This window comes from Arachis hypogaea, chromosome 2, assembly GCF_003086295.3.
Source record: "Arachis hypogaea cultivar Tifrunner chromosome 2, arahy.Tifrunner.gnm2.J5K5, whole genome shotgun sequence".
Taxonomy (NCBI): domain Eukaryota; kingdom Viridiplantae; phylum Streptophyta; class Magnoliopsida; order Fabales; family Fabaceae; genus Arachis; species Arachis hypogaea.
Window position 1 is genome coordinate 2,360,727 of NC_092037.1, and position 12,200 is coordinate 2,372,926.

Here is a 12,200-nt window from a genome sequence, read left to right on the forward strand (position 1 = left end):
CACTTAAGACAGTATCTAATAGAGTAGGTCAAAAAAAATATTAACAAATAATTTCACTTTATACTATTTTAATTATTCTTATTAAAAATAATTTATTCAAAAAATTTTATTACACATTTTTATTCTTTTTATTGTAGATGTCACTAGAAAACTGCATGCACTAGGAGAAGAAGAACAAATAGATGTTACAGAAAAATTCACAAAAATACGAAGAATGGAATTGATTCTTAAATAGTAAAAAAGAGCAAGTATAGGGGCAGCACTTCTCTTAAAATTTGGCCAGTACTTAACCATCAAGAGAAAAGTGAGCAATCTCACACAGTCACACCATTGGATGAAATCTCACACCATTTGATGAAATTTCACACCATTAAAAACACTAATGATGGCTAATTAATAGGTACAAATCACAAAACTTGCTAGCCCCTAGCATTCCTCAGTACAAAACATTCCAACAATTTATTTTTCATTTACATATATAGTTATTAACAAAATACTAATAATTTTAAGAACATCATGTTAAAAGTCACATTGTGAAAAAATCTCTCAAGTCAGGTAAATAAAGAAATTACAACACAAATAAATAGCTAAAAAATTGTTGCACTCACATCAACATTAGTTAGTAAATACAAAGGAACGATCTTTTTCAAAAAAATTTTAATTTATTGTTTTTCTTAATTCAAAGAATTATATTTTATATAATACATTAAATGAGACAAATATAACACAATCTTATTTTATATAACCTATTATATTATAATATTTTAGGTGATTATTCAGTTAGTACAACTTCGAGTACAAAAAGCTAAATCAATCTACAAATGAAAAAATTTGCACAACTGACTAATGGATATTTCATAACTAATGAATCTCTCAAATATTAATTAATTAATTTAATTATTTAATTTAACAAATATAAAAAATTTTAAACAGGACTTATTAACATGAAAAAAATAATAGAAAAACCAATCCAAGACAATGCTAACACAAATTTTCAGAGTTGAATGATTAAAAATTGAATAACAATCAAATAAAAAGTGTATACAACTCAAGAATTCATAAAGAACATGCTTTCACAAGAATGTACGACAGAAAGAAGAAAGCAACAACTTTAACAACAACCAATAAAGAAAAAAGGAGGACGAACGCCACATAAGAAGACTAAGATCATCAACTAAAACAAATACAAAAATCAAATTACCAGATAAAAATGTCACTTTGTATAACTCTAACATCCAAATCTTTTGTACTACAAATTATTTTAAATAAAACACATTTTAAATTTAACTTTAGTTTACACATATTTAATTTAATTCTACAAAATATAATAATTTTTAATATCAAAAAAGCTCTGCATCCATGTGTTTTTTATATGGTTGTTAACCAAGTAATTTCCTCCACACGCGCGTCCCCACCCCTCACTCGTTTGTCATACACACGCTACATATAACGTGCTGCAACCTAAAACGTTTCTCAACGTAAACCTTCTACTACAACGTAAACCTCCTCCTTCTTCTTCTCTGCTCACGTTCTTCCTTATTGATCTGCATTGCCTTCGTCATTCTCCTCTGGTCGCGTTCATCTTCTCGTTTTCTTATTTCGATCTGGTTACGCTGCATTTATCTTCTTCCTATTCTTCTTCGTTTTCTTTTCGATCTGCACTTCTGAATCGAAACAATAAATGACTCAACTTCAAATCAGGAGAGCGATTTGGATTACTCTTCTGAAACAAATCAAATTGACAAAGTTTGGATTATTCAATTTTGAATCGAATTAAATGGAATGCAATTGCTAATTTGAATTGAATTAAACGGACGGAGGTGTACTGAATTGAATTGATAATATATAAATTGTAGGTAGAGTTATTTGAATTTGATTTTATATAATGGATTATGTTTCGTTCACTCAGTACTATACAATTGTTTCACCATGAGTACTATGTTCGGTTCATTCTGCAGAAAATTGTTTGAATTTGATTTTATATAATGGATTATGTTTCGTTCACTCAGTACTATACAATTGTATTGTGTTCGGTTCGCCATGAGTTCTATGTTCGGTTCACCATGAGTACTGTATTTGGTTCATCATGAGTATTGTGTTCGGTTCATTCTGCACTATTCAAAACTCTTCTTCCTCACCTTCTACTGCTTCTTCACCAAAGAGAGAAGGAGAAAAAGACAAAAAAAAATACAGCAGCAACAACAAGAAAAGAATGACGATAGGATTTCAGGGTTTAGGGTTTTAGGGTTTATGGGTTCAGGATTTAGTGTACAGGGTTCAGTGTGTTTCAAACTTTCAGTTTGCCCCGTGTATTAATTTCGGTTCACCGTGTTCATGGTTGAGGGTTTAGGGTTCAAGGTTCAGGATTTTAGGGGTTTATGGTTTACGGTAGGGTTCAGGGTTTAGGGTTTAGCATTCAGAGTTCGTTCACTCAGTATTATACAATTGTATTGTGTTCAGTTCACCATGAGTACTATGTTTGGTTCACCATGAGTACTGTGTTCGGTTCACCATGAGTACTATATTCGGTTCATTCTGCACTATTCAAAACTCTTCTTCCTCACCTTCTACTGCTTCTTCACAGGAGAGAGAAGGAGAAAAAAAAAACAAAAAATACAACAGTAACAACAACAAAAGAATGACAATAGGGTTTTAGGGTTTAAGGTTTTAGGGTTTAGGGTTTATGGGTTTAAGGTTCAGTGTACAGGGATTCAGTGTGTTTCAAACTTTCGGTTCGCCCCGTGTTTTAATTTCGGTTCACCGTGTTCATGGTTGAGGGTTTAGGGTTTAGGGTTTAGGGGTCTAGGGTTTATGGTTCAGGGTTTTAGGGATTTAGGGTTTACGGTAGGGTTCATGGTTTAGGATTTAGGATTTAGGGTTTAACATTCAGGGTTCGTTCACTCAGTACTATACAATTGTACTGTGCTCGGTTCACCATGAGTACTATTTTCGGTTCACCATGAGTACTGTGTTCGGTTCATTCTGCACTATTCAAAATTCTTCTTCCTCACTTTCTACTGCTTCTTCACCAGAGAGAGAAGGAGGAAAAGACAAAAAAATACAGCAGCAACAAAAAAAATGACGATAAGGAGAAAACACATGAAGAAGAAGGAACGCGAAAAAGGAGGAAAAGGAGGAGAAGGAGGAATGCGAAGAAGAAGGCAAAGAAGAAGAAGACGCTCCGTGCGTAAACGAACATGAAAAGAAGCGCGGGAGAAAGAGAAGAAGCGTTGGGTAAGAGTGATTTCATGTGTGTTCGGCGCGTGTATTTCACGTTTCATTTAATGGTATTAAATTTTTTTGGTATTAGGCCAACTTGGTTACATAGTTACATGGATGTGTAGAATCTGCTTTTAATATTTATTATATATTATCAAATTGATACCTGTGTAGCAGATATTATTAATGAATGAATTCACATCACTATTGATTCTAGTGGTTTTGATGTTCTTGTAAAAGAGGTTGGATCAGCGAGTGTTTTGGTTAAAGAAGAAACATGGAAAGATCATGAGAATGTTGGGTTAGATGACATAATTGTGAAGTCTCTAATAGTGGTTTGGGATCCGGTGGCAGAATTGGTGTTGGCGGGGACAAAGGAGGGTGCTGAAAAAAGGGCAGAGTTGTAATTCCGGAAATATTTTTGAATTGATTTGAAAAAATAGCATTTAAAACCAATTTATGAAAACAAGGTAACGGATCAATTTGTTTTGAATAGTTTAATGGGAATGCTAATATTGGGGGATATGATCATAGTGAGGAGATGGATTTAGAGAGGACATTTACGGTAACAATTGGTGATTGGTTTGGTGGGATTCACAAAGGAGTTTTTTTTTTTTTTTTGCACCAGGATATTTATCAGATCGGAAGTCCAATGACTAATCCCTCTCGAGTACTGCAGAGGCACACAAAATGGGCGACCTTCCAAATAAACAAACTCTATTCTCATCCTCCAGTGAGTATCGAATCCGAGAGATGGTTAAAAAACACAGACCCTCATCCATCTGTACCAACTTGCGTTATAAAGAAAGTTATAGCTCGGACCCTCTTAGAACCAATTTGTTAGACAAAAATCATGGTATGGAGTGCAACTTGCTGGGCTATCAAGGTGCTGGGCCACAGTTGGAAGGATTTATATCTGGGCCAATGATTGAAGAAATGATTGAGGAGACACGGTTTGATGGAGCTGGGTTTTCTAATCCGGGTTGGGCTTATTCTCCTCAGGAAAGAATCATGGAATTTGGCAGTGGAGTCAGATACGTATTATACAACGAAGAAGACGATATTATGTCAATATTATAAGCTCAAAACGAAGAAATTGCACAAAAACAAAGGTTGGCGAAACAGAAGGAAAAGGCAAGGAAGTGCAAGCCTAAGAACCACAAAAAGGTGTGTAAAATTTTTTTTAAATGATATTTAGTTAAAAAAAATTTACTGCTCCGCACATCTCATTCTAGTTACATATAAATTTTATTAATCATGATATATTAGAATGTCCATATAATAATCAGATGTTATTATGTTAAACTTGAACATAATTAAAGATATTTTTGACAATTCATTTAAAAGAATATATGAGATGGAGTATAGTAATAAAAGTAATGTTACTTAATATGTTTAAGTAGACCAAATAGCATATACTTTGAATATTTATAATTTAAAATTATTATTATTATAATTTTCATATAAATGTTAATCGTATATAATTGTTACTTTTTAATTTAACTAAGTAATAATAAATATCAAAATTAAATGATTAGCATGATTAAAATTTAATATTATTTAATGTAGAATTTTATTATTTTTTATATTATAAAATTGTCATCTATACAAAATTATTGACATAACATAATTACACAAAACAATATACTACAAACTCATTCTGTGATAAGCTTGCATAATCTTTTATATGATATAAATAAATAAATGATACTTATCTGTTAGAGTGACACTAATATCTCAACCATCAATCTTGAGAATATTCAAGACATATCCAGGTCATATTTTTTTCTGTCTACAATAATTATTTCTAAACCAAAAGAAAAAAATGGAGCTACATTAAGGCAATGAGACACATTCAATCTGCTTCAAAAATAATGTTTATCATCATACAACATAATTGTTAGGATTTGGTTGAATTAGTCCCACATTGCTTAGGATAGCAAATGGAGTGGGTGGCCTAGGCTATAAATATGAGGCTAAGTTCTCCATTTGTTTTTGCACCAGTCGGAAACACTTTAAGCTTGTATCTGATTTTTCTTTTCCTCTGTACTCTTTGATTAGAGAGTGTTGTGAGGTGTAATTAGATATTTGCTTTGAGAGAGTGTGGGTGTACTGGGGTGCCGGTGAGAGAAAGAAGTCTATGTGTTGTAACAATTTTCATATAGTGATATTCTCTGGTTGTCATTTGACAACGGCCGTGGTTTTTTCTCCGGTAATTGGAGTTTCCACGTTAAATTCTTGTGTTGTGGTTGTGTCTATTTTATTTCTCTGTCAAAGGTGTTTTCTCAAGGAGGAATGGTGTCTTATTCCCAACAAGTGGTATCAGAGCTTCGGTTCGGTGGGATTTATTCTTAGTATGCTCTGTGGTTGCAGCCTAGTCTGACCTTCCACATCAGAAAAGAATTTTGTCCTGTGACTTGAGGTTGATATTTGGTTGCTGTTGTTGTTGCTGGAAGGCAGTGTGACACTGTGAGAGTGCAGTTTGGAAAGGTTCTGGCTAAGGAAAGACTTGGTATTTAAGTGTGTCCATTGTGATCCACCTCTCTTTCCTGGGGACCCTTCCTAGTGCACGGTCTACAGTTGAGTTATACTATTCTAGTATACGGTTGCAACAATGTCAGGATATTCAAGTGCTGTGAAGCTTGAAATAGAGAAATTTGATGGAAGAATCAATTTTGGCTAGAGAAATTTGATGGAAGAATCAATTTTGGCTTGTGGCAAATACAAGTCAAGGATGTGTTGATACAATCAGGTTTGCACAAGGCGTTGAAGGAGAGGATCTCTGGTATGAAGGATGAAGATTGGGAGGAACTAGATTTGAGAGTTGCAAGTGCTATTCGCCTGTGTTTGGCTAAGAATGTTCTTGCAAATGTGCAAGGAATGAAAACAGCCAAGGAACTTTGGGATAAACTCGAAGGGTTGTATCAGGCAAAGGGCATCTCAAATCGGTTGTTATTGAAGGAGCAGTTCCATAATCTACGCATGGATCACAATGTGAAAATCTCCGACCAATTAGAGGCAATTGGAGTGAAAATTGATGATGAAGATAAGGCACTGAGGCTCATATTGTCTCTTCCTTCTTCCTATGAGTATATCAAACCTATTTTAATGTATGGGAAGGAAACTCTGAATTTTGAAGAAGTTGCCAGTAAGCTCATTGCTGAAGAAAGAAGAATGAAAAATGAGGGTAGCACTTCATCAGATTTGGCGCTTGTAGCTAGAAGTGACAATTATGGAAAAGGAAATCGTGGAAGGAGTGTAACATGCTGGAAATGTGGAAAGCCTAGGCATGTAAGGAGAAATTGTCCAGGTAATGCAGTTTCAGAAAAAGACTCTCAATCTGATACTTGCAATATTGCTCTCTCTATGAGAGAAGATGATGTTCTCTAGAAGACAAGAAGTATCCTCATGGTATTACCGCACTGCCATGGATAAGGATAAGTTGTGGCAATCGGGTCCACAATTGCACACGGGCATTGGTTGGCGTTGAGATGCAAGGTGTGTGGCGGAGTTAGGTCGATGGCTGAAGAACTTCCAGGAAAAGCCAATTTGGAAGTTGCACCCTGAATTTTCAGCAAGGTTTCGATCTGTACCAAGGCGAAATGCTTGGAGTGGTCTAATTCCAAGTGAGTATACTTTCATGGTGGAGTATGATAGTTCTCTGAACTATGATTGTCGGTATAGACAATGGCAGCAAAGAATTGTCGGTGTTGACAATGGAAGCTGAAGATGTGTGACTATTTCAATCAAGGTGGAGATTGTTAGGATTTGGTTGAATTAGTCCCACATTGCTTAGGATAGCAAATGGAGTGGGTGGCCTAGGCTATAAATATGAGGCTAAGTTCTCCATTTGTTTTTGCACCAGTCGGAAACACTTTAAGCTTGTATCTGATTTTTCTTTTCCTCTGTACTCTTTGATTAGAGAGTGTTGTGAGGTGTAATTAGATATTTGATTTGAGAGAGTGTGGGTGTACTGGGGTGCCGGTGAGAGAAAGAAGTCTATGTGTTGTAACAATTTTCACATAGTGATATTCTCTAGTTGTCATTTGACAACGGCCGGCCGTGGTTTTTTCTCCGGTAATTGGAGTTTCCACGTTAAATTCTTGTGTTGTGATTGTGTCTATTTTATTTCTCTGTCAAATGTGTTTTTTCAAGGGGGAATGGTGTCTTATTCCCAACAATAATAACTAATAAACTAACAACAACAATAATATTCAGTACATAGGTTGATTTGGCAACAACTTCATCATACATAATCTCTTCTACACTGAGAAGATGCTCATCTAAATACATCAACAAGATGAAATTGCTAAACTTCACCAGAAAAGCAGCTTCTATTCATGATTCAAGTTTACATATTCTTTTCTGCTATTGCTATCAATTCTGTTTTCAGAATCTTTGACCTTCTCTGCTCAATTTTCAATGTATCTCCTGCAGGACTCAGAGGTTACACATACACAAAGTAAAAGATTTCAAGACTAAGTGTTTGTCATCACAAAAACCAAACACACTTATCATTCTACAAACTTTCTTTTCTTTTTATTTTCTATACCCTTTTGTGAGAGTGCATAATAACCCTGTATATTTGTAGCTATCCTCTTCAATTCAGTCGAAAAAGATCAAATATTCTATGACAATGCTTTTTCTTGAATCATTTGAATCCCACTGCAGGTTAATATATGTACAAACTGCACATACCATTTTATTTATAACTCTTCTTTCCACAAATCAAGCTATTATTTTATTTTTTCTGTGCAAAACAGCAAAAATAAAGTTATAGAGAGGAAGAGAGAAACATACCAACAAAAAAAAAAGAATGTTTTCAACAAAAAAGATGTTCACTGTCCTTCAATTTTTGTTTCATGTTAATTCTTACCTTGTTTTGTAAATGTGATTTTATTGAAAAATATGAATGTGAATAAGTATTAGAGAGAGCAATGAGTTTGTGAAAGAAGGAAAAGATATTTGTTGAACTACAAGTGCAAAGTGAGAGGTTCCCAGATAAATGAAAGAAAAGAATGCAATTTGGCATACGAGTTCAATTGTCTTTTTTCTCTTGAAGGAAATGGAAATTTATGCGTGTGTGAATTTAATTGTGGTAGCATGAGAAACATGAAGATTAGAGAATTACCTGCTCAGAAATCTCTATTCAGAAAATTTAATGGTGGGGATGTGGGAAATTTTGGGCCAAATTTGTTGATGCTTATTCTTGCATAATCCTCCCAGCAAACGACACCCTTCAATTTTGAGTAGCAAGAGAGAGGGAGGCAGCTTTTCTCCTTCCATATTCCCCAGCTTTGAACAGTACTCAATGTGCAATTGTTGAAGAGAGGTGAGGCGGAGAAGCTCGTTGCACTCCAATGTCTCCAGATTATCAAAGTGTTCGATATGTAGAGTGGTAAGGGAGGGAAGGTGAGGCAGCGAACCCACCTCTGGGTATGACTTTATGTTCTTACACTTATAACCATAAAGTGTAAGATGAGTGAGGGCGTGGAAGTTGGGCATCCATGATAGATCCCTCATTTGTTGCTCGCAATTTCCCACATAAAGTTCTTTCAAGTTAAGCGGTAAACCACCCTCTGCCAACCTGCACATATCTGAGCAACCAGATATCACAAGAGACTGGAGACTTGGGAGTAGACTCTTCATGTCACGTGGTAATGCCTCCAACTTCCAGCACCCTGTTATCTCGAGATGAATCAAGTTGGGTGCAGCCAGTCCTTCTCCTGCAAATGAAACTAATTTGGAGCAGTAAACAATGGAGAGACGCTGAAGAGCAGCGTGTGGTGCCTCTGACATTGACACTGATTCCAGATTCCTACAATTATGTATCTTGAGATTCTTGAGATTGGGAAAGACATCCAACGACAAGGAGGTCAGTGAACGACAGCTGTATATTAGTAGCTCTACCAAATCATACTTTTGCTGCGGGAATTCCACTTTGCTGCACACCGTGATTTTGAGCTTTTGCAAAGATTTGGGTAGTAAAGGCCAGGACACAGCAAACGAACATCCGAAGATTTCTATTTCTTGGAGGGAGGGTAGATGCTTAATGCTCATCATTTCGTTAATTGCAGACTCCACCACATATTCACATCCCCTAATTGATAATGTGTCCCTTTTAAGTGACATACCTGGAATTCTGTCTAGAAGCCATCCTGATCGAAATTCAACTATAACTAACTTGCGAACTTTCAAAGCATCCAATGAAGAAGAAACGATTCTCATCAATACCCGATAAAGCATATCTCCCTTTAACATTGGACAATCTATTATTTCAAGACTCTTAAGCTCAGGAAAAGCTTTTGAGTCAGGTAAGTGCCACTCCTCCCAACATGGCATGTTATCAAACTTCAAACTCTCAAGTGAGGGAAACGATGCAATATGCGAAGAATGATGATCTCCTTCATTCTTGTAAAACTCCATGTCAACACACTTCAGCTGACCAAAACCTTGAATGCGCAGGGCCTTAAGAGATGGCAACTGTCCAAGTGAAGGCAGCATGCAGCAATTGTTGCAAGACTCTAGAGATACACTTGTCATATTGTTGTAAGAACAGTGTCCCACCCAATCTGGAAATATTGTACCCTTGTATCCCTTGATGGTCAACTCTTTCAAGCTGTTGTGAGGTTGCAAGCTGTCCAGTATATCTCTTTCGGCTATTGTGTTCGGAACCATATCATCACCTGAAGACCACTCCAAGTATAATTCGTTCATCAGATTCTTGTTTGTCATCCTTGCATTCTCTGCTTCTTTCACATCAACAATATTCTCCAACTTCTTAAGCTCAAGTGATCCATGAAGATTTGAGAGCCCTCCTAATTCCTTGATTCCATTATCTTCATGCTTCCCCACCACAAAGGAGCTTAAGGTATGCAAGTGTTTCATTTTGCTTATTCCTCCTGGCATTTCTTCCAAACAAGTTTTCCTAAGATCAAGATGCCGTAAATTCACAAGATTGTGCATGTTAATGGGCAACATGGTCAACTTAGAACATCCATACAATATTAAAGTTTGTAGATTATACAAGTTGCACAATGATTCTGGCAACCTGTTAATGTCAGTCCAAGACAGATTCAAATACCGTAGATGAATCGATTCACCTATTGAATCAGGTAATACATCAAGTTTATGAAAGGATAAAACTCTCAAGCATATAAACTTAGATGCTACACTTTCCATGCTGAATAAATCATCGATATACAACGATGTCCTGAAAGATTCCAACTTTGCATTGGAGTTAAAGACTTTTGAGATTGGATGATGTAACCTTTCAGGTGGGAAATATGACAAATGGCGAGTGAGAACCTTCTTTTCTTCTTGTTCACCAAGTTCTTCTATTCTACAATAGAAATCTCCAGCAAGGAATATTGCCAAGTCATGCAAGAGATCATGCATCACAAAATACTCATCATTGTCTTGAAGCTTTTTAAAGAATAACCTTGAAACTAATTCTTCAAAACACTTGCAACCAACCTCTTCCAAGCTCTCTCCTCTCTTTGGTAGTCTTAAAAGATCTTCGGCCATCCACAACAAAATTAGTTCATCTTTCTTAAAGTGATAATCTTTTGGAAACAGTGCACAATGAACAAAACAACGCTTCAAATGTGCAGCAAGGTGAAAGTAACTAATTAACAATGCTGGAACAATCTTACTGTCATTTGTAGAAAATCCCCAAATATCACTCCTTAAGATTTTTTCCCATTCCTTAGCATCATGCCTTCTGCACAAGCAACCAAGTGTTTCTGCTGCTAATGGCAAACCATCGCACTTCTTGGCAATCTTTTTGCCTATTCCTTCTAGTGTTGGGCTCCCATTTGATTCTGGAAAAGAAGCATTGGCTGCAAACACTGACCAACAATAGTCTTCTGATAATGGAATGAGATAGTGAGGGTGACAATTTGTTTGGACAACTGAACCAACATCTTCCTTGCGAGTAGTCAGAAGAATAGTACTTCCCTTAGCCCCATATTGAAAAGGGGCTAGAAAATCCTTCCATTGATGATGATCATTGCTCCAAACATCATCCAAAACAATAAAGAACTTCTTTTCGGACAATCCTTTCTTCAAAGCATCTTGAATTGAATTGAAGCTATCAAGATCCTGAGTATTTGCAGAGATCTCCTTTACTATATTCCTTGTAGTCTCAACAATATTGAAGTTTTCCGAAACGCAAACCCATGCTTTCCGATCAAATCCCTCCATCAACTCTGCATTATTATACATCCATTGAGCCAAAGTAGTTTTACCAACACCACCCATGCCAACAATAGAGATCACAGACAGGTGATGCTCATTGTTGTCATTCAGCATCTTGATTAAGGCCTTCTTGTCATCCTCCCTGCCACACACATTCCCTCTTACAAGAGAAGTGGATGGAGTTTTCCAGGAGAAGCTAGCAGTGGAAATCTTTTCAAGCCCAAGCTTTCCTTTGCGGTTCTCAAGATCTTCTATCCTTCTAACCACCCTTTCTATCTCATTGACCATCTTCCTGTCTTCAGAATTCAAGAAGCTAGGCAAGAAATTGCGTACCCCCTTTTGAGTTGCAGCTTTGGTGCAGACATGGTCCAGCAAGTCATCAGCAGTGTAAAGAGCATCTCGGAGAGAGTTGAGCCACTCCTTCACATCATGGTTATCAAGTTGCTTGAGCTCTGCATCATCAACAAGAGCTCCAGCATCTGTCAGAGCATTCTTCAGCCTTTCAACCAAGTCAGGGCTAAGCTTCTTGCCCACAACCAAGTTGACAGCATCAGCAGAAATGAGCCTGTCTAGCACAACATTAATGAAGCCGGACAGAAAAGCTCCACCAACAAGAACTCCAGCCATGATCTCAAACAATAGCAAAGTGATCAAACTTTCAGAAGAGGTAAGAGAACAATTTTTAAAAGGTACTGAACTGAGGGGCTACTGAATCAAGAATATCCCAAGATGTCCATTATTTCACGTGGTATCGGTCTCCCAGGTAAATTAAAATAATTCTA

General features: G+C 36.4%; 2 protein-coding genes across 2 annotated transcripts in view; both read right to left on the reverse strand.

Moving 5' to 3' along the window:
* Nucleotides 1-12,200, reverse strand: part of LOC112732510 (putative disease resistance RPP13-like protein 1) — a 122,522-nt gene that overhangs the window by 79,280 nt on the left and 31,042 nt on the right. The window lies entirely within an intron of this gene.
* On the reverse strand, nucleotides 7,388-12,176 carry LOC112732573 (putative disease resistance RPP13-like protein 1). The gene is made up of 2 exons (XM_025781326.3): nucleotides 8,351-12,176; nucleotides 7,388-7,650 (listed from the first exon to the last, which is right to left on the reverse strand). Exon 1 carries the CDS (start codon nucleotides 12,043-12,045, stop codon nucleotides 8,365-8,367), a length of 3,681 nt encoding a protein of 1,226 aa, XP_025637111.1. The 5' UTR covers nucleotides 12,046-12,176; the 3' UTR covers nucleotides 7,388-7,650; nucleotides 8,351-8,364.

Bases quoted from the DNA above. Each gene is read 5' to 3' on its own strand.
- LOC112732573 (XM_025781326.3), bottom strand. From the start codon at position 12,045: ATGGCTGGAGTTCTTGTTGGTGGAGCTTTTCTGTCCGGCTTCATTAAT.